Source organism: Cnephaeus nilssonii, assembly GCF_951640355.1.
Source record: "Cnephaeus nilssonii genome assembly, chromosome: 7".
Lineage (NCBI taxonomy): Eukaryota > Metazoa > Chordata > Mammalia > Chiroptera > Vespertilionidae > Cnephaeus > Cnephaeus nilssonii.
Genome location: NC_137078.1, coordinates 77,840,515 through 77,863,246, shown reverse-complemented (window position 1 = coordinate 77,863,246; position 22,732 = coordinate 77,840,515). Strand labels below are relative to the sequence as shown.

Below are 22,732 nucleotides of genomic sequence, written 5' to 3'. Positions count from 1 at the left end.
CAGGAACTAGAATGCTAGATCAGAAGACTCAGATCTCTGCAGGACCTGTCTTCCGCAATCTAACTACATGAGGGGAACTTTTAGCCAGAATTTCCTACCTCTTGGCAACTGTCACCACAAGCCAAATTTCAAATGTACCTCTGAATGTGACCCTGTTTAGAATTAGGGTCTTTGCAGATGCAATTAGTTAAGATGAGGTCATACTGGACTAGGGTGGGCCCTAAAGCCAATGAGTGGCGTCCTTATAAGAAGAGAAGGCAAAGCCCTGGCTGATGTGGCTCAGTTGGTTGGGCATTATCCAGTGCCAGAAAGATTGCCCAGAGCACATGCTTGGGTTGCGGACTTGATCCATGGTAGGGGGCATATAGAAGGCAGTTGATTGATGTTTCACTCTCATATCAATGTTTCTCTCTCTCTCTCTTTTTAAATATATTTTATTGATTTTTTACAGAGAGGAAGAGAGAGGGATAGAGAGCCAGAAACATCGACGAGAGAGAAACATCGATCAGCTGCCTTCTGAAAACCCCCCGCTGGGGATGTGCCCGCAACCGAGGTACATGCCCTTGACTGGAATCGAACCTGGGACCCCTCAGTCCACAGGCCAAGGCTCTATCCACTGAGCCAAACCAGTTAGGGCACTCTCTCTCAAAATAATTTTTTTAAAGAGAGAAGACAGAGAGACACATACAGAGAAGAAGGCCATGTGAAGACTGGGGCAGAGATTGGAGTGATGTAGTTACAAGCCAAAGAGTGCCAAGGATTTCCAGGAGCCACCAGAAGCCAGGAAGGAAAGAATTTTTCCTAGACTAATCAGGGAGAGCATGGCTCTGCCAATACTGTGATTTCATATTTCTAACCTCCAGAGCTGTGAGAATAAATTTCTATTGTTTTAAGTCATTATGTTTGTGGTAATTTGTTATGGCAGCCCAGGAATCTACTCTCCCCACCCAAATGGAGAGTGGCACCTTTTGTAACCAATGACAACAGTAACACTAGTCAAATAGAGAACAGTGAAACTTAACTCTACCAACTCCAATTCAACAACAGCAATCCGTGGTGCTTTTCTACAAGGGCAGAGATAGGTAGTTAATTATGTGGACAAGAGAATATGGTAGTTAACTATGTGGACGAGAGAATATGGTAGTTAACTATGTGGACAAGAGAATATGGTAGTTAACTATGTGGACGAGAGAATATGGTAGTTAACTATGTGGACGAGAGAATATGGTAGTTAACTATGTGGACGAGAGAATATGGTAGTTAACTATGTGGACGAGAGAATATGGTAGTTAACTATGTGGACAAGAGGAGGAAGCAGGGCATATCCTGATATCATTTAAAAAGTGAAAATCAAATTTTCAGATTTTCTTTGGTTTAGTTAACAATGCTTCCAGAAATATTAATTTTGTTTGTCAATATAGCTAAAAATTTTAAGCTTTGTAGTATCCAAGTCTACCACTACACAATTTAAGCCTTCAAGTTACTTCCAAGCATTTTGATAACCTTTGTTTACAAGACATAGAAAGTAGGAAAAAATGTTGATCTATCCATTGAGTATGAACTATATACAGAGCACTGATCTCACCACTGAGTTAGGTGACTGCTTAAGAAGGGAGCAGAGCTATTGTAGTTGACGGAGAGCAAGAACAATAGGAGTTACCAATTTATAGAATGCAGGGGTAGAAAGGCCTCCAAAAGCCAGCCTTACCATTTTATTTAAGAATTGAAGAACTTGCCCAGCTGGTGGTTGAGCATCAACCTATGAACCAGAAGATCAAGATTCAATTCCCAGTCAGGGCATATGCCTGGGTTGTGGGCTTGAGCCTCTCTCATTGATGTTTCTATCTCTTCCTCCTTTCCTCTCTGAAATCAATAAAAAATATGTATATTTTTAAAAAGAATTGAGAGATTTTTATGGATGACTTGCTGCTCTCTCACACTGCCAGCATTATTGAAATAAATGCTCATATAAAAATAAAAGAATTGAAGAACTTAAGGCTCAAAGAGTTTAAGAGTCACACACAAAGTTAGTGGCAGAGCTGGGTCTAAAACTCTTATCTTAAAAAATAACAACCAAGGATCAACTAGAACCATGGCACTGTAACTGTGATACCAACTCAAGGGAAACTCACCTAGGTGAGCAGAGGCCAAGGCTCCACTGCTGAGGCTGAGCTTCCCTCTGCTTTTTAAAAGTACAGCTGCCAATGCCCTGGCCAGTGTGGCTCAGTTGGTTGGGCATCCTCTTGTGCACCTACAGGTTGCCACTTCGATTCCCCGTCAGAACACATGCCCAAGGTTGCGGGATCGGCCCCCATAGCTGACCGATGTTTCTCTTTCCCTCTTCTTCCTCTCGCTCTAAAATGAAAAAACACAAAGAACATATTGAAAGAACAGCTGCCAAGAAGGGAAATCTGGTCAGAAGATGTGGTAGGTTTCAGCTACCCAGCAGGTGGTGTTAGACAATAATCAGACTTTTCAAGATTTTTCTAAGACCATCTTCTTACTGATTCTTACTATACAGTTTATATGTTAAATAATCAGAAATCATAGGCCTCAAATGGTTTCAATGTGGAGAAAATCTTTCTTCAAAACTGACAAATTGTGAATCTCTGTACATTTCAGCCCACAGGCATCCCACCATCTTGGCTTCATGATCCTTAGACCATTCCTTTTTCCATCACCAAGATCAGTGGCACCCTCCTTAACTTCATTACATACCAAATTATACTGAACACACATGACTTAATGTTTTTCTCAAGCTTTTTCCCTAAAGAACTTAAAGCTCAGAGAGTTTAAAAGTAACACACAAAGTTAGTGGCAGAGCTGGATTCTCATTAGGAATCTAAACATGAGAGACATTGATAAGACTCATCTGTTCCATATTCCAGTGGAATCTGAATTATCTGTGATGTCTCCAAAAGGAATAAATGCTGCATAAAGAACTTTGCCATCCACCTCCTCTGCTGGCCCATCTACAAAGGCACCAAGCTCCTTCTGAACTAATGTCCCCCATACTCTTGGTATAGTGGCACTAACAATGTGCTAGCAAGATAGTCAAAAGCTGGAAAAGGAGGAGTCCTACAGTCTTTTGGGTACACAAAATGACTTCTCCCCACCCATCTTCAGCCCTGCATCTAGCCCCTCTGACACCTGCTAAATGAGCTCAACACCTCATTTCTCCTTCCTCTGTATAGTGACTAGAATGATTCCAAGAAAGCGCAAATCTGATTACAGCACTGCCCTGCTTAATATTGCCCTAAAGTTCACCAATGCCCATAGGACAGGTCCAAATTCGTTAGCTTGGCATATAAGACCTTCATAACCTGAACCCTGCCTACCGCGCTAGTCTTTTCTCCTCCGCTTCCTCAGTCCAAATTATTTGCCTCCAAGTGCTAGACTTACTTCACCCCTCTGGGCTTTTGCTCTTCTTACTCTCCATTCAGGCCAGCGCCTTGCTCCCACCTTGGAGCCTAACTCTTGGCCTTTCAAACCTAGCTCTGGCCTCAGCACATCCAGGATGTTTGCCCTCATCTTTGCGGATGGAGTGGTCATTCCCGGAAAACCGCAGCCCGACCCTCCTCAGCAATCAATCAGACAACTGCATCACCTGCTCACCAACCAGTGGTGAGGCTGTTTCCATAATTCCCTAACTATTCTGGAAATGCCTCATCTTAAGTCCCAATAACAGATCTCACCATTGTTCTGGGTCTAGGGTCAGAGTCAAAAGGACTCTGGGCAGCGCTAGGTCCAATGGAGCCATCAGGTCGTGAGCACCGTTCAAATTGCAGGGATAAAGCCCCATGACACCAGGCCCTGCCCGCTACGTGCCGCCCCTACGTGCCGCTGCGTAGACGGCAAGCACCTTTCAAACTGCGCGGGTAAAACCCCATGAGACCGAGCCCTGCCCGCTACGTGCCGCCGTGTAAATCGCAAGCACCTTTCAAACTGCGCGGGTAAAACCCCATGAGACCGAGCCCTGCCCGCTACGTTCCGCCGCGTAGACGGCAAGCACCTTTCAAACTGCGCGGGTAAAACCCCATGAGACCGAGCCCTGCCCGCTACGTGCCGCCGTGTAAATCGCAAGCACCTTTCAAACTGCGCGGGTAAAACCCCATGAGACCGAGCCCTGCCCGCTACGTGCCGCCGTGTAAATCGCAAGCACCTTTCAAACTGCGCGCGTAAAACCCCAAGAGACCGAGCCCTGCCCGCTACGTGCCGCCGTGTAAATCGCAAGCACCTTTCAAACTGCGCGGGTAAAACCCCATGAAACCGAGCCCTGCCCGCTACGTGCCGCCGTGTAAATCGCAAGCACCTTTCAAACTGCGCGGGTAAAACCCCATGAGACCGAGCCCTGCCCGCTACGTTCCGCCGCGTAGACGGCAAGCACCTTTCAAACTGCGCGGGTAAAACCCCATGAGACCGAGCCCTGCCCGCTACGTGCCGCCGCGTAGACGGCAAGCACCTTTCAAACTGCGCGGGTAAAACCCCATGAGACGGAGCCCTGCCCGCTATGTGCCGCCGTGTAAATCGCAAGCACCTTTCAAACTGCGCGCGTAAAACCCCAAGAGACCGAGCCCTGCCCGCTACGTGCCGCCGTGTAAATCGCAAGCACCTTTCAAACTGCGCGGGTAAAACCCCATGAGACGGAGCCCTGCCCGCTACGTGCCGCCACGTAGAACGCGAACACCTTTCAAACTGCGCGGGTAAAACCCCATGAGACCGAGCCCTGCCCGCTACGTGCCGCCCCTACGTGCCGCCACGTAGAACGCGAACACCTTTCAAACTGCGCGGGTAAAACCCCATGAGACTGGGCCCTGACGGCTGCGTGCCGCCGCGTAGATCGCCAGTACCAAGTACCAAACTGCGCGGGTAAAACCCGTAAGTGACAGGGCTCTGGCTGCTACGTGCCGCGTACATCACGAGCACCGGTTCAAACTGCACAGGTAAAACCCGTGAGACCGGGCCTTGGCCGCTACGTAGATCGTGCGCACCAGTCCAACTGGGGGGCGGGGGGGTGTAAAACCCGAGACCGGACCCTGACCGCTACGTGCCGGCGCCACGTAGATCGTGAGCACACGCGGGCCGGCCGCTTTGTGCGGCTGCGTGCCGCCACGTGCCGCCACGGGCCAACCACAACCTCGGTTCAAAAGACTGGTGTCACGTTCAAGACCTATGTCACCGCCACGCAGGCACCCCGCGGTGTCAGCCATCTTGCCCACTGGTTCTTCCGCCGGAAGCCCACTCCCAGACCCCGCCCCTAACCCTCTAGCGCTGAAGCCTGCACCAACCAGGTTCTGCAGTTGCAGTTGGGGGCTGGAGGGGCGCAAGTTGAAAACGCACATACATAGCCGCATTACCCACGGTCGTCAGGAAATGGGAGAATCTACTGTAGATTGGGCCAGACCTTAAGGAAAAGGGAGAGCCGACCAAAACGGAAGAACATTCCAAGGAATGGGATCGCATGGGTGAGCCTGCCAAGCTCAAGGAAAGAAAAAAGGGAGGGTTCATGGAGGACAGGGAGGGAACGTAGACTGTTATAGCCTTGGCCAGATATGGTTTTGTGGACTAAAGGAACCACAAAACAGGATTTGAGCAACTGTTTGCTGTTGCCACTCAGACCTCTTCCCAAGCCTTTACCACTGCCAGGGGAAACCCCCAGTTGCGGAACTTGGGGAACTGGACCTGCTGACCTGCACGCAGGACTGTTGAAGAGAAATGGGATCCCACCAGCACGTCATGGAGGGCGGGGCCAGGTTCTGCATATCTCATGTCCTTCAGAAACATGCCACCCCTATAGCAGATCCAAGGCCAGCTCTGATCAGATGCCTGTTCCCTTAAGTTAAATGGAGCAATTATAAAGTCCTCCCATAACAGAAAGAAATGGGACAGTTATGCACACCTAGCTAACCCAAAATAGCCTGCTTATAACTGCAGGAAAGAATAAGCTATACAGAACTTCACTTGACCCTATTTACATCCTAAAATTACTTCCAGTGAGAGATTTGTAGAATAAAACTGATCAGAGTACAACACAAGATAGGCAGTTTTATGGAGTTTTTTCTTTATTGAGAAACTTAAAGACTTGGATACATCAAATAAAACCAATTTCTGGGGGAGGGGGGAAGATCAAAACCCACAACAGGAGAAGAAAAAAAAAAGTTAACACTGTCTGAGCCGTAGCAGAACCCAGAGAATATATTTTTTTAATTGAAAAATTCTAGGTGCTTCATAATTGACCTTTTGATACAAAATGACCTATTAAATTTGCAATTTGTGGTTCTTAGTGTTGAGGTCCATAGGACAAGCTAGGAAGTCTTCAAACCTTGAGCTGAATTTCATGAGGGGTTATTTGGCTTTTGAATCCTGAAAAGAAAGGCACCAACATAAATAATCAAAAGAACCCGAGATTCACTGAAATCTCTGGCTGATAAAAGGTATTACAGAGCAGGGTTTCTCAACCTCAGTGCTCACATCTTGGCCTGGATTAAATTCTGCTAGGGCTATCCTGTGCAGTGTAGAATGTTTAGCAGCATCCCGGGCCCATACCCACTAGATGCCAGTGACACATTCCCAGTTAGGAGAACCAGAAATGTCTCCTGACATTGACAAATGTCCTCTGAAGGGGCACACCTAGTTTAGACCACGGACTTGGAGGATAACTAGTCTGTAAACTCTTACACACCCCCTCCTTCTAAGCCATCCTGTACTAAAAACTTGTAGTTTTATGGTTCTCTTGCTTAAATTCCAAACGACAAGCCAAGGAGCCATGGCTATGATGACTCAACCCCAAACATACCAGCTCTAGCCCTTACCACCTGCACTTTCCTTGACTGTGCCTCTGCTCATTTGGTTCTCTCCTTTATCAGCCTTTGTCAGAGGTCCTAGTTAAGCTTCACTCACCATCCCCTGCAGACAGGGACCATGGCCCCCAAGTCCAGAAGTCGACTGGAACACATGCTGTAATTATAGTCAGGTGTGTGTCTGTCTCTTCCATTTTGACACCAAGGCTTGTGCCTACTGTGTTCCCAGAGCTAAGCAGTAGCTATATACACAGCTGACCCTCACCAATCTCAAACCAGAAAGATGGTCATAGAAATGAGTCAGTGAGATCTGATTATGACTACCTGTATAGTCATCATTATTCCAAACCAAAATGTGATTCTTAAGAAAATCTGCTTATAACCATCAGGAAAGGATAAGCTATACAGAACTTCCAACTAGGTGCTCTTTATTGAGAAAACTGTTGTTTGCTCCTTGTAATTTATAACCTGTACTCTTTTCTCCATGTTAATTCATCCAGATGATAAAAAAAAAAAAACCCAGATGGCAGCATCCCCAAGTTAACTGGCTCTACATATTGTCCCTAATATTTTAGGAAGATATTCACAAGTCAAAATATTATAGAAAACAAAAAATAGTCAAACGTACGTTTTTCCCTTGCCTAAGAGGTAGCAGCAGCAACAGTGCCCACCTTCTGGGCAGCTTCTTTCTTGGCATGATGAGCCTGCAGAACTGCCACAGCTTCATCCACCTGTGAGAAATCTCCAGGTGGTCAGTGACATCTAAGCAGAGCCCCTCCACTCCTCCCTGATGCCCAGGTCCAGTGGTGGCTTCTCCTGGTGCTGCTTTCTCAAATACCCAAACCACAGCGGCCCCTTCTCTCTGCCACATGTGGGGGTCCAAGGCCACCGGTCATCATCCGCAGCTGAGACCACCATGCTCACCTTGGAGCGGAGAGACTCGGGGGACTCCAGCATGTGCAGCAGCTCGGAGTTGTCGATCTCTAGAAGCATTCCCGTAATCTTTCCAGCCAGGTTCGAATGCATGGTTTGGATGAGAGGGAACAAACGTTCGCCTATGGGAAGATACTCAAGTAAAAACCAGGTTGAATCCCAGGAAAGAATGGACAGTGGTGTCCAGGTCAGTACCAGGCTCTGGCCCCCTCCTCTGCAAGCACGTACCCAGCATCTGCTTCTGTTCCTGGGGGGGTGCTGCGGCCAGCATGGAGGCGGTCAGGGGCTCCTGCCCCTGCACATGGACCGCAGGCTGGGGTGCCTGGGAACCAGGAGAGGCAGCGGGTTAGCACCAAGGAAAAGACACTCGAGGGTGATCAAGAGTGTGACCGTTCAACACCTGAAAGTCTACTATGTGAAAAAGGAGGTGGAGTAGTTGTCTTTGCTGTCAAGGAACTAAATGCAGTCTTGAGGGGTGGAGAGTGTGAGGTGAGGAATCGTGGTGTGGGAACAGACACACAGCCAACTACCCTAAGAACAGCATGCTGTTGGAAGGGAAATAAAACAACCTACAATGCTTGGCAACCATCTATCAAATGATTTTGATTTATTTAAGGTTGTTTACCCAAGGTTACCCAAGAATTCAAAACCTTGTTAATAAATAAGGTACAGTGAACATGTGTATGTATAGCCTTTTCCTAAAAATTAGTTTTTTCCTTTAGAGTGAATTCCTAGTAAGGACCAGGTCAAAGGGTATGCATATCAAACCATTTATAATTACATCCCACATAACCTTTATTGTACCAAATGTTTTTATTGTATCAAATACTTGAGGACTATCAACATGCAAGGTCAATGCCAGTTAGAGCTCTAAAAGTAGGGCCTTGTAGGCAAAAAATGTTTCACATAGCATCAAGTTCTGGGGAATATTCAACTTCAAGGGCATGGAGCAGGAGGAAGCAGCTCCTGGATCACAAGGCTGGTGTGTCTCCTCCAAGCAAAGTGCTATTGGGCTTTTCAACAAACCAGTTGCGGCGTGGCTTGCCTGGGTGGCACAGCTCCAGAGATAGCAAGTTCCAGCTTAGACAACCTAATATCTGGGTCCAACTGCCCCACCTCAACTCAACACCTCTGAAGCTGAATTCTGTGACATGAAGTTCTTTCCTGCCTCGATGTACTGATTACCTTGCAGAGCAGCTAAGGATCCAACTAAGCCATTAGAGGTGAAAGAGAAATGGAAGCTCAATGAGCCGAATGAACACACATATATTGTAAAAAGGAAAGCAGAAAGCACTAGCGGTCTCCTCTGGGGCATATCCAAGAGAACTGTTTCAGGAAGAACACTTTTAAGCCCCCTCTGGCCCGCTAGAGGGCCCCTCAAGGGCAGTGTCACCACATACGACACAGCATCCTGACACAGAGCAGGCATTTAACACCTATTTAAGGAATCAAAGCAAGGCATCTTTTAAATCGCACGGGAACGGGGGAAATCCTTTAGCGGTGTTTGGTGGACCCACCTGCAGAGGTGGTATGGCAGGGTGAGGGCTGCGGACACTGGAGGCATACTTGTACGGTGCAACAGCCCGAGGAGCAGCAGTAGCCACAGCAGCACGAGGTGCTAAGTTCTGCACAGCTGTGGGAACACCTTAGGAAAAGAACAAGTAAAATTAAAGCCCATCAGCCTGGGCAAAGACCCGACAAATCCCATCTTTCCCCATTCTGTGTGCATCCAATACCACCTCCAGACTGGCAGCTGTCAGTCAGCCCTTGCTGGGCGGCACCAGCCCCACCAAAGTCCATAGCCAAGCGGTCCGGGCACTCAGACCCTACAACAGACCAGCAAATGCACATCAGTGTTGGCAGATGTCCAACTGGCCACGCCCCACAGAAGGAGAAATTCCAAAGTATGTTCAAACACATCACACATGGGGCCTCTACTGCTACTCTCAAGGAGCAGCCAACAGGTAACATACAACTCTTTCCACCTCTTGGAATACAGGACATACTCTGTAAAAAAGTTTCCTTAACTCTCCCAACTCCACCCAGAAGAACGGGCTGCCTCTAGTCATCCAGCTAACAAACTTCTACCACTAACCTTGTTCACATGGCTCACCAATAAGCAAAGACTCTTAAAAGTAACCAGCACCACTAGAATGAATTGTTTCTCTGCCCCTTTGACCTACCTAAGCACACAGCTAAGACTACAGAACCAGGACTCAAAGATGAGCCAACAAACTGACCAACCCTGGGCAGAACCTAGTCATCCTGATCCCTCCTCCCCAGGCCATGCTTCTCAAGGCCAGTTTGCTCACCGACTCTCTGAGCAGTAGTAGGGAGGCCACGAGAGGCCGGAGCATTACCAGTTGGAGCCAGATGGCGAAGAGTTGGACGAGGCCCAGACTGGCGTATAGCACTTGGCATTCCTTGGAAGCCTGGTGAAAAGACAAAAGTTGCACATCAGCAACGAATGATGTGGACCAGAACTTAGGCTGCATCTCAGAGAAGGGGCAAGAAGGAGAGGCCGAGGAGACCAGGGTAGGTATATCCTGGGTAATCAATCCATTTCCCACCACCTACCTTGAGGTCTCCCACCTTGCTGCCAGCGTGGATTAGGTCTCATCTGTGCTAACTGGTTAGGTGTATAATATGGAGGCCTTCCCTGAGCCTGTAAGAGAGAGCACCCAAACCATTTTATTTCAAGGACCTGAGTCCACACTAGAGAAGCATCTGATCTCACTACCAGGCCTTGGCTAATTCAGGAAGAGGCTCTCTCTCTACTCAAAAGGTCAGTTAATGGAGAGTATTTTATTTTATCCCTGCCACTGTACATATGATCATGGATAAATCTTCTTCATTTTATTTGACGGACCCTTCCCTATCGTTCTAGAACTCTGATATCAACGACCATTGCAGGAGCCGCCATCAGTGGGCAGGTTCCGGAGCCATGAATGTATAGTAGACGCACCTGTGGAACTGCTGGCACAAAGTAGCCACCAGCTGCAGGCTGGAACTGATTTAAGATGGCATTGGCAGGGAGTGCTCTCATTCCAGCCACCCGCTGCATATACTGGTTGGTCAGGTGAGCCTTTCGCTCTTCCTTCCTCTGGGCCAGGGCAACATACAGTGGCTTGGAGCCCACGATGCGTCCATTCATCTCAGTGACTGCTTTGGTAGCCTCTTCAGGAGATGAGAAGCAGACAAAGCCAAACCCTTTGCTTCTCCCATCCTCCAGCATTACCTACAAAAAGGGAACCAGCTTTAGAAAAAAGGTGTTCTAAGTCCGAGCAGCTATTAAGACTCAGAAAACCTAGGTTCTGCTGAAAGAGAAATCATGTCTAGGAGAGGGTTTGTTCACCCTGTTCCAGACCAATTGAGTCACAACTTCTAAGGGTAGGACTTAGGCATTTTCTTGGTTAGATTCTAAAGTTCCCAAACACTATGAAATGGCTAATGGTTTAAAAACCAGGAACTGAAAGATGTTTCCTGACATCCAGGAGCATAGCGATCTCTAGATACCCACAAGAGATCTGGAGGTAATGTTAAGCAATGTAATTGTAGAATTCATCTGCCTAATTCTTTAGTGAACAACATTTTAATAAGCTGTTAGCATGGTCAGGATATGCTTTGGAAATACTACATGTGGGAAGGAGTTAAAACCAATGATAGCTATTCAATGGGAGGAACAGCGGAAAAATGACCAGCTGGGAGACAGTTGGATTCTAGTCCTGGCTCTGCAACTTCTAAGCTGTACAACATTAACAAAACACTTCTCCGCTGAGCCTCAATGTCCATGAGGCAAATAGCTACAAAGCCACATGCCCACTGGTTCAGGCAGTCTTTCCCCACCTGAAAAGGTTCTTTATTACTTTCCCTGGCCTGTCTGTTCACAAGTACTGGTAGCAATATGAATGTGTGTGTGCCTGGAGAGCCTCCTGAAGGGGAGGACATGGGAGTAAAGGACATGTGTATTAACCCAACAACTCTCTACCTATGAAGCTGGCCAACAAGGTAAGATCAAGACACCCTGATCATAAAAATGGTGCCTATGAAACGTCAAGATTTCTTTTGCTCTCTTCTTGCAAATGCCAACTGGACTACTGTGCTGATTAGCAAGGAGACTAGCATTCCTTGCACTGATAAGCCAGTCATGGGGGTGATAAGACGGAAGGGACGAGGAACTAGAGAAACCGCACAGGGCGGTCTCTGCTCACCTCCCTGCTATAACTGATGATGACACTCCCAGGTTGTGAGTGACTTAAGCTAAGCGCCAGGACAGGGTCACCTAGTCTTCACGGGCTCAGCCGGCCTCCTTTCTCATCACCTAGAGGACTTTGCAACACCTGCTGCACCGCTGCTGAGCAGGACTAGAGTCTGCAACAGGCTATGACCCAGAACTCTCAGACCCTGTCACAATCCCAACGTGCCAAAACCACAGCACACCATCCTGATATAACTAGCATTCTCTTGCTCAAAAACTAAAATTCCTTGACTTTAAAATGGGGTTCACATACTTACCCTGCTAACTCAGTTGATTTGATTATCAAAGAAAAATCAAGCAAATGAGGCAAATTTTGAAGCATGGAAAAACAAACTTCCTACTCATCTTTCCTTCTTTCTTAGACCAGGATGGAAATTCTCACCCCAGCTCTAAAATCCTCACAATACCTTCGTTCAGGGAGAAAGTGTGGCAGAGCTGTAGAGACAGGCCGCAAGACAAATGAAAAACAACCCGTCTGGATTTCCTCTGCTTTACTGTGGCACCATCTGTCCCCACACTAGCACGAAGCAGCAAAGAATGGGAAAGATTCAGGTGCTCTGGGGGGTTGGCAGTGAGGGACTCATATTCATCTCCATACCCCAGGACTTGGGAGACAAGACAGCGCAGGAATAACCTAATGAATTGTCATTCTCCAGAGCATACGCTCAGATGGCTAATTGAATGCCAGGAGGAATTTGTTAGATTAATGTGGTAGCTACTCTCAGAAATGAACACAATTTAGATCCTATTCCGTCAATGAAACCAATGCCAATAAACTGCTAAATGATTACAACTTCTGCTTTCAATCCGAGAATCTCAGTTTAAAATACCTTAGCACTGGTGATGGATCCGAAAGGAGAAAACTCTTTCCTTAACTTCTCATCATCAATAGTGTCATCCAAGTTCTTAATGTAGAGGTTCACCCCCTACAGCAGAAGAATCACTGTTAATTAGTCTTTTTTTTTTTTAACCTCTCCCCGCTCCCCCGCCCCCCATATAGTCCATAAGACAGTGGTCCTCAAAGTGTGGACCTCAGACCAGCAGCATCAGCATCTTTGGGTACTTGTTTGAAATGTAAATTCTCAGGCCAGAATCCAAACCTAATGAACTCGGGGGCCCAGCAACCCTTGTGTGTTTGTTTTTACTGATTTTAGAGAGAGGAAGGGAGAAGCAGAGAGAAACATCGATCAGCTGCCTCCTGCATGCCGCCTAGCAGGAATTGAGGCCACAACCCAAGCATGTGCCCTGACTAGGAATCAAGTGGCAGCCTCTCAGTGTATGGGGCACCGCCCAACCGAGCTACACCAGTGGGGCAGCAATCGTGTTTTAACAAGCCCTGCAGGGGATTCGGATGCAGGCTCAAAGTTGAGAAACTACTGCTCTAAGATTCTGATAGGAGCACCATGTACTCACATGCTATTATCATCTCCTCACAGCTGCTCTGGCTGACCACTCATCCCAGCAGAGCTCTCCGTGCCACCATTCCAAACAAATGCGTATCATTTAAATAAAAGGAACCCACATAACTAAGACTGAGGCTTCTGGAAGAGTCCCTAAAGGAATAAATTAATCTCTTTGGTCTCTGTTCTAGAATTGCTGCTATATCTGGTAGGCATATCCTTTTAAGCCTGATGATGGTGAGCAGGCTCCAAGTCCCCGAGAAAGCCTGCTAAATATCTGGCTGCTCTGCCAACACACATAGTAAATTCCTTGTTGGTAGGCTGTGCCAAGACCACCTCTCACCTGATATCGACTAATTCTCTCTTGCTTTAGCTGTTCAAATTTCCGTTTTAACTCGGCCTGCCGTTCCACTTTCTTCTGTGCACGGCCTACAAAAATGACTTTCCCACTGATTTCTTTTCCATTCATCTCTTCCACAGCCTAAAGAAGAAATAAATATGCATCTTTAAAACAGGATGCAGAGGCAGGGGCCTTGCTCTGGAGATCTGTAAGACTCACCAAATATTCCAAGAAAGAAATCTTCCTTTAGGGCTAAAAACTAACTTCATTCTGTCTCTGAAGTCAGCTAAGCAAATTCAGACTTCCTCATCAATAACACAGGGTTAATATTTAGATGGGTTATTGGCCCAGATAACATAGGGGGGAAAATAGCACAGCTGTATAAATACAAGTGTAGCAGGCACGAGCCTGGCTTGATCATCTGGCTGTCATTAGATTCAGTTCTTTTGTGGGTACTAAATGATACATGTCGAGGGCCTAGCATAGTGCTTCGCCCACAGGTAGCTGTTGTCCTATTATCAAATCACAAACTCTCTGGCCCAGAGTTCCCTTGCCTATGAATGGGAACAAACACCTGTCCTATTTTCAACCTGCAAGGCCGAAGAGCTAAGGTGACAGGTATGTGCCAAGTGCTTTGAAAACAGTTAACTGATACAGTAACATGTAAAACCCCTTAAGGCGGCCATTCCAGAGCACAGTGACTGTGCATCACTACCAGACACTTAGATAATTCCAGCTCCATTCTATGTGTTACCAAGGCCCTAGCCGCACTCTGGAGCCACTTCCTATAACATTTTCCCGACCCTGGTGGTACTCTCACCTTATTGGCATCCTCGTGTTTTTCGTAACTCACAAAGCCAAAGCCTTTGGATTTCCCAGTGGGATCTCTCATCACCTTGACACTTAAGGTCTTACCTATTACCAAAGGACAGAACTATTAGTAACACCATCTGTACCATAGTTGCATCTGTACAACAGTTCAAGGAGCCCACTTGAAGCAACCTCTTGCTGAACCCAGATGGACTACTAAGAGACACCGTGCCTGGCCTTCTAATTCTGACCAAGCTGCTGAGATGGCCTTGGAGCTTGGACGAGGTAAAGCCAAGAGCTGAGGCCTGGAATCTATTCTTAGCTACCCTGTGACCTTTGTCATGCGAGGTATTTTACTTCTGGGTCTAGGTGCCCTCTTCTCTTCACTGAAAACAGATGAGGTCCAGGTCTGGTGGACTATGAAAGAGGGCACATGGGCCAAAGGACCTGACTCACCAAACTGGCTGAACAGCTCTTTCAGACTCTCATCATCCACCTCTTCCCCAAAGTTTTTGATATACACATTAGTGAATTCCTTGGCTTTGGCCCCAAGCTCAGCTTCCCGCTCTTTCCGAGACTTGAATCTGCCCACAAACCTAAAAGGAACCCATGAAAAACAGTGATCATCCAGAGGAACAAACCATGATTTCCAGGGACCCAAAGGAATGCAGGTTAAAGGCTGACAGGAGAGGTTAAAACACAAGTCCCAGTCCAACCACCAAGAAAGCAAGCTCAGAAATGCCCAACTCCCCATAGAAAGAAAAAGAAGCGGGACTGTCCTGCAGGGACCAGCCCCAGGGCTCCTGGTTCACACCAGGCTACTCCTACCACATCACACTGCCTTCGTGAAGAAACCTGATGACCATGTTTTTTAAACGTCCATTTCTGTGCATCTATGTAAATGCATAGAAAAGGTCTGGAAGGATACAAACCAAACTGTTAACAGTGGTTAATCTGAGGAGTGAAATTGCTGGAGTGAACGACCTTTAATTTTTCACTTTATTCATTTCATTGTTGTTTACACTTAATAGGAATATATCCATACATTGAATATCTTTAGATTTCCCTCTAGTGATTTCTTTGCACATACACATTATCAACGTAACCCATCCCCTGGTCTGCTCAACAACGCAAAGAACAGAAATGATTTTTGTTTATTATAGCCAAGACTTATTGTCTCTTCTCCTCTCTTCTCCCTGATGGTTTAGCTAAGATCTCCATATCTCCATTCTGCAATAAACCACACCAAAGCAACAAGGTCTATTATAAATAGTGTCTTCTGTGATGGGATGAGATTTTTTTATTGTAACCAAATTAAGGATTACTGTGGAGCCAGCCTGTGTTAAAAGGCTACTGAGTCATAAATTAGCCAAGTGGAGATCTGGGGACAATTTGGCAAGTGACCCCATGGACAGACCAAGGTCACATGGCTAATCTATAGCTCCTGGTAAGTCCAGGGCCCTCTCCACTCTGCCGCTGGCCAAGACCCCTGCTCAGAGTGGGCTTAGAGCTATTTTCCAGCCAGCCCAGGTGCCAATGATCATAAAACCCAGACATGTACTTTTAAGGGAGAGACGGCAGGCCATGGCTTGGGCAGGAAGCCCACCTTTGGCGAGTCACAAGGGCTGCCATGGCTTGGCAGGAAGACTCACCAGCCCAGGAGTGGAGAGGTAGGAGCAGGCCACACTTGGGCCGAGAGAACCAGGAGCCGCCTTGTGTGTGTCAGTTAATACCGAGGTGGGGCCATGGGTGGCTCATGCGATGGCTGTTGCTCCAGACTGGGACACTCACACTTTGCGGTCATTGAGGAGCATGCCGTTCATCTTCTCGATGGCCTTGTCTGCAGCCTCTTGGGTCTCGAAGTGAACGAAAGCATAACCCTTAGAGCCGTTCTCGTCACACACCACCTGTCAAAGACAAGGCAGGCCACGTTAATGCCACTGGTCAGCTCCTGAGATTCAAGAACCATATGGTCTCTTACTCAGGTTCTCCCATGTCTGAGGCTTTTAGCCCACCCAGGGGCAAACTGCAGACTACAGCAATTAAGGTTTTTCTAACCCTCACCACAGCATCAGGCACTCAATAATGTTCCATTTACAAATGGTAGCCACTATTAAGCTGCTTTTATCCACATGTTTTCTTCATTAAAAACACTGAGATCTGGGTATAAAACTCAGTGCTGCAGAAAGACAAACATTTTTTAAGCCCGTAACAGAATTTCAGTCTGGTGTGGGGTTAGACATGTAAACAACCATCACACAAGTTGTTAGCAATTCTCCACATAAACAGGTGCAGAGAAAATGAAGGTGAGTTTATGCTTCTAAAATGACTACACACAGCTTCCTGGAAACCACAGGCACTGCTCTGGGTTCCCGCCCCCAACAGAAACCTTTTCATGCTTTCCAAAGTTAGAAGACAGGAAGGATATTTCAGGCAGAGGGTAGAACAAAGACACAAAAGCACCTGCTAGTTATGCTAGGTTGTGGCATGAGATTATCTACAGGGAACTTTTAGGCCTAAGAGCCATTTCCAGAATTTTGAAAATTTACATGCCCTGGCACCCAAAACCCAGGCAGTTTCCCATTTAGTATTTATCTTGTTTTCAGAATACAGTTATTCTGCTGCAATTTAATCAGTGTTTACCTTGCAGGACAGAATGTTTCCAAACGCAGAAAAAGTATCATAAAGTGCCTTGTTATCTATAGATTTGTCCAAGTTCTTGATGAAGACGTTTCCCACACCAGATTTTCTCAAAGAGGGATCCCTTTGAGACCACATGATGCGGATTGGCTTTCCCTTAATCACATCAAAGTTCATAGTATCCAAGGCCCGCTCAGCTGCAAGAGAAACACATTTCAGTCGAGGATATAAAACACCTCACACGTAGGTAACTGCCACTATCCCAGGAATAGGTAACCCCAGGACTTTTCAAGGTAGTAACTCTGATAAAAGGCAACTTTTAAAATTAAAGGGCATCAGATGCCTCTAGCCCAGGCGTCCTCAAACTATGGCCCGCGGGCCACATGCGGGTGTTTTTGCCGTTTTGTTTTTTTACTTCAAAATACGTTATATGCAGTGTGCATAGGAATTTGTTCAGTTTTTTTTAAACTATAGTCCGGCCCTCTAACAGTCTGAGGGACAGTGAACTGGCCTCCTGTTTAAAAAGTTTGAGGACTGCCAAAACCAGTTTGGCTCAGTGGATAGAGCGTCAGCCTGCGGACTGAAAGGTCCCAGGTTCGATTCTGGTCAGGGGCAAGTACCTTGGTTGCAGGCATATCCCCAGTAGGGGGCATGCAGGAGGCAGCTGATCGATGTTTCTCTCTCATTGATGTTTCTGACTATCTCTCCCCCTTTCTCTCTGTAAAAATCAATAAAATATATATTAAAAATGAATAAATAAAAATAAAAAGTTTGAGGACCCCTGCTCTAGCCTGTGTTGCTACTGAGGGTAAAATAAGTTCTAGCCAAGTAATCTACTTCATGGCTGAAGTCTCAACCCCTCTAGGTCTGCCTCCTTGTTGGGTATTGGGTAAGGGAGTTAGGCAAGATCATCTAAATGGCCTTATGGCACCAGGATCAAATGATAACACAGTAGTGGGGGATTTGTTCCAAGACACCCCCCAGTGGATGCCAGAAACCACGGATGGCACCAAACCTTATGTTTTTTTCCTGTACATACATACCTATGGCAAAACTTAATTTATAAATTAGGCACAGTAAGAGATTAGCAGTAACTAGTAATAAAATGAAACAATTTTCATGGGGGGATGAGGACAAATATGTGATACCTTAATCAATAAAGAAATTTTTAAAAAAATTTAAAAAATGAAACAATTTTCACAATACACTGTAATGAAAGTTGTAAGAAGGTGGTCTCTCTGTCTCAAAATATCTTATTGTACTATACTCAACTTTTCACTTAAAGGAAGCACTTTCCAGTTCTCTCTGGCATATCCGAATTGCCTGCATCACTACTCTTGTGCTTTGGGGCCATTATCAAGTAAAATAAGGGTTACTTGAGCACAAGCACTGCATTACTGCCGTCGATCTGATAACTGAGACAGCTACTAAGTGACTTGACCAACTGGCGGATAGTGTACAGAGCATGAATATGCTGGACAAAGGATAACTTGTCCTGGGCAGGATGACGGGAGATCTCATCACGCTCCTCAGAATGGCGTGCAATTTAAAACTTATAAATTGCTTATTTCTGGAATTTTCCATTTAATATTTTTAGACCACGGTTGACTGAAAATGTAGAAAGCAAAACAGGAAATAAGGGGGAACTACTGTACCTCCTATTTGATTAAGCTTTTTTATCATTTATAAAAGACATTGCAGCCTATCACTCACCGTGACAGGTGGGACAAATGAAATTATCCATTTTATAAAATTAACAAACGTATTGTTCAGGGTGGTTAAACGATGCAGCTAACTAGTGATTAAAAAACTAACACCCACCTGGGTGGCCCACGTGGCTCAGTGGTTAATAATCAACCTATGAACCAGGAGGTCATAGATTTAATTCCCGGGCCAGGGCACATGCCTGGGTTGCGGGTACATGCCTGGGTTATGGGCTTGATCCCCAGTATGGAGCATGCAGGAGGCAGCTGATCAAAGATTCTCATTATTGATGTTTCTATCTCTCTCTCTCTTTCCTCTCTGAAATCAATAAAAATGTATTAAAAAAAAAAAAAGAAAGAAAGAAACTAACACCATTGTCTAACCATTATGCTATACACATGAAGCTAGTACAGAATATAGAATTAACAAAACTGTGAGCAAGTGATTGGGACTGAAAATGTGCTATCCCTGGTTTCAGCCCGGTTTCTTATATTTTCAGTTTCTGAACAGAAATTGATTCAGATAAAAAGCCTCAATCACCAAAAGATAAATATTCATGGTCACACATAGAAATGTTCTTTGTATTACGAGACAAGAAAGATAAAACTGCAGCATCTTTCTGCTAAGTAGACAGTGCACGTAGGCCCTGCACCTGGTGATTTCCAGGCCTTCAAACGCCTTGGTGTCCAAATAAATTCTCCACCCAAAACCTTGGTTCCTTAGCTTCCCAACCAAATCCATGTGTGCACCATGGAGACCATTTAAAGGACCAGAAGCTAAAATTTATCATCACATGCAGTCAGGAGTAATTCTCTTCACTCGTAGTAACAAGGACCCAGGGCTGGTGGCCATTTACCCTGATTTATGCAATGATAGTATTACCCAGGAATGTCCTCCATGAAGGAATGGGGGGTGGGAGGTTTTCTGCCTCAAGGCACTGTCTCACTTAAAAAGGGAACAAAATTCCCCAACTGCCCCTCCACAAGCCGAGCTGCCCAGCCAGCCAAGAAGTACCTCCTTTTCACTCATTTCCAACCACCTTTTCCATCTTTTTCAGGTGTGATACTCAAGAGTGGGAGGGGAGGAGATCAGGAAGTAGGGGATGGGGCAAACCCAAATCTCAGGAAAGGTCCAGGCACAGTGGAGTTTGCTTGCGATGACCAGCTGAGATAGAAAGCCTGGGACCCCCAATTTGTGTTGTGTTTCATTAATTAGCAGAGAAGGAACCCATTTCAACACAACTCCTTCTATTTCCAGACAGTGCTGCAGAAGGCAAGTCAGCTTAGCCTGACAAATCGGGCTGCACTTATTTATAGCAGGGAGAGGGCCTGCAGAGCTATGTGTTGGCAGACAACACTGACCAATGGCTTCTGCTACTATAAGTGACAGGACTTTTGTTCAGAAGCGTCGTCAAGAAGGCAGGCAACAGCCAACACACCCACTACTCCCACCTGAAAAGGCCACACTCAGCTACCTTCTTTGTGCCTGTGGCCAGACCAAGTCAGCTCAGAGCACACTCAATTGATGGGAGCAGTGCCTTGTGTATCCAAACAAGTCCTACCCTCTGGTCTCAGCTGCATCCTGGGCAAGTGGCATTCTCTGTGCTTCACAGACAGCAAACAAAGTAGGGACAAAAATAAGGACCTGGAGATCCTTTGCCACAGAATGGCTTGTTTCTCCCAGTAATGATCTCTACAGTTGTTCCTTTTTAATCTGGAGTCATGTGCAGCCCCTGATTAGGTTTCCTCAGGCCTCACCACTGCCACCACGCCTGCGGCATACCTCTCCACTCCACTGCTCCAAGCTAAGGCCCAATGTGGGTTCACAGAGCACTGCCCTGGCAGGCCCAGCCTGGCCTCCAACCTTCTGCAGTCTTTTCCTTCTCAGGAGCCCTATAGTCTTCAGATGGGAGGAAGTAAAGGGCTTTGACAAGTGTAAAGCACTGTTCACAGGTGAAATGATAATTCCCATCAGCCAGCGATTTCTATAGCTGTGCTTCCCCAGACTACATTGAGATCCATTCTCCACAGACCAGGCCTCAGCCAGAGAGAAATCCCCTACCCCCCCCCCCACCCCCCACCCCCCACCCCCCACCAGCTGCAAACACCCAGATCAGGGTGCTGGCCTGGCACACGAAGCTCTGGTGGCGCTAACTCAAGTGCCTGCTCAAATTTAACGCATAGAATTATTCCCCTGCTTCCTACCTGCCTTGAAAGATGCTTATCAGCACAAAAATCAAACAGATTCTTAGTCCAGGGTAAAGGTAGGAGAAGGGGCAGCAGTTTTTGCAATCTAAAATTTCTGCAAGAATTGTATTTCAATTGTGCTTTCTGGCAGGCCTACGAGGGCACCTGCCCATGATCACTCACCAAGGGACTCTCACAGACCACAGCTCCACCGGACCACACACACCATGGGATGACGGTGACTTCCTTCTGAAACCATTTTGGTCTCCTTGGGTTCCAACCCCACTGCCACCACTGATGAGCCCAAGGTCACCCAGTTTAGCAAGTGGTGGGAACAAGACTGAAACTCGGGCCATCTGAGGCCAGGATCCCATGTTCTCCACCCCTGCATCCTGGTTCCCCACATGGCTTCTGTGGCAAGGGGTGCTGTCGTGGTGCCCCCTCCATGTGGGTAGGGACCTGCCTGGTGGATGGCTCCTGGGCACCCACCCCCCCCACCCCCCCGCCCCCGGGACCCAGAGAATTTGTGGACAGCTTCTACTCACCGTCGGCCGGCTGCTGGAAGTTGACGTAGGCATAGCCCAGGGAGCGGCGGGTGATCATATCGCGGCAGACCCGGATGGACAGCACAGGCCCCGCAGGGCTGAACTTTTCATACAGCATGGCCTCGGTGACGTCCGAGTGCAGGTCACCCACGTACAGGGAGGCCATGGGGTAGCTGCTGGCGGCAGCGTTCATCTCCCCAGCCCCCACGACCCCAAGCCCCGCCAGGACTTCTCACAAGGACCACACGAGACAAAAGGGGTGCTTCCCGGAGCGGGGCCCGCGCCGCGGCTCACAGGTGGCAGAGCTGGCGTAGGCTCAGCCGCGGGAGGCACCGAGCAGTTCGGGGGCGGCTCGCTCGAGACTGCAGGACCGCAGACAAAAGGCTCTCAAAAACAATATGGCCCTCCCGGGGAGTTTGTAATTTTCAGCTCCCAATTTCCAAAATTAAATGTATTAAAATGGGGACTTCCCTCCAAATTACAAAAATTCTTGAAGAGCCAGTCAAACGGTGCCCACGCGGCCTCCGGGGTACGCGTTTCTCGTTAAATATAGGCCTCGGGCTGCTGGCGGTTTAGGATTACAGCAGCCGGGGAAGAGGGATGCAAAATATTTGTCGGTGTCGGCGCGGCGAGCCTGGGGGGCCGAGCGCGCAGCCGCCTTCACGCCGGGCCGCGAAGGGCAGCGCGGACACGTGGTGCGCGGGGAGGACGGCGCGGGGGGCGGGGGCGCGGGGCTGCCACGCGGCGCGGGCGGCGGCGGCAGCGCGGAGGCGCGTGGACGCGGGCGGCTCACCACCGGACCGACAGACAGGGACCGACGGACGCCCAGGTGCGGCAGCGGCGGCGGGCAGGCCGGAAGCGTGCAAAAGTGACTTCCCCGCGGGTTCTCCGAGGAGGATTCGCTTTTTCTTTCTCTCTTTATTTTTTTTTTTCAGGTTTTAGAGCGTTTTCGAGTTTTTTTTTATCTTTTTCTCTTTTTTTTTCTTCAGGCTACTGAGCCCGAAAGCGGGAGAGGCTGCGGCGACCCGGGGCGGAGAGAGGCGGCTGGGGGAGCCACCGCTCCATTTATACCCGCCCCGGGCGCTGCTGGTCGAAGGGCGCCTCGCGACCTGGGCG

General features: G+C 47.5%; 2 protein-coding genes across 8 annotated transcripts in view; both read right to left on the bottom strand.

Moving 5' to 3' along the window:
* LOC307103512 (uncharacterized protein) overlaps window positions 1-4,917 on the bottom strand; it is a gene marked incomplete at its 5' end in the record, with an annotated part of 21,525 nt that extends 16,608 nt beyond the window's left edge. The window contains 3 exon segments of the mRNA XM_079777863.1: window positions 2,869-2,900; window positions 2,902-3,042; window positions 4,858-4,917. Coding sequence (XP_079633989.1) covers window positions 2,869-2,900; window positions 2,902-3,042; window positions 4,858-4,917 — 233 coding nt within the window.
* On the bottom strand, window positions 2,215-22,732 carry PABPC4 (poly(A) binding protein cytoplasmic 4). Of its 7 annotated transcripts, none has more exons than XM_079776671.1 (16): window positions 21,617-22,728; window positions 17,185-17,378; window positions 16,333-16,448; window positions 14,998-15,137; window positions 14,552-14,646; window positions 13,735-13,872; window positions 12,822-12,917; window positions 10,699-10,971; window positions 10,311-10,398; window positions 10,046-10,165; window positions 9,473-9,559; window positions 9,251-9,378; window positions 7,962-8,055; window positions 7,725-7,855; window positions 7,429-7,531; window positions 2,215-2,355 (listed from the first exon to the last, which is right to left on the bottom strand). In XM_079776671.1, exons 1-15 carry the CDS (start codon window positions 21,807-21,809, stop codon window positions 7,442-7,444), a joined length of 1,983 nt encoding a protein of 660 aa, XP_079632797.1. In that variant the 5' UTR covers window positions 21,810-22,728; the 3' UTR covers window positions 2,215-2,355; window positions 7,429-7,441. The 7 variants fall into 7 exon arrangements, with proteins under 7 accessions (XP_079632797.1, XP_079632798.1, XP_079632800.1 ...); XM_079776672.1 differs by lacking the exon at window positions 2,215-2,355 and adding an exon at window positions 6,040-6,363 and having other exon boundaries at window positions 10,326-10,398; window positions 21,617-22,729; XM_079776674.1 differs by lacking the exon at window positions 2,215-2,355 and adding an exon at window positions 6,040-6,363 and having other exon boundaries at window positions 10,094-10,165; window positions 10,326-10,398; window positions 21,617-22,729.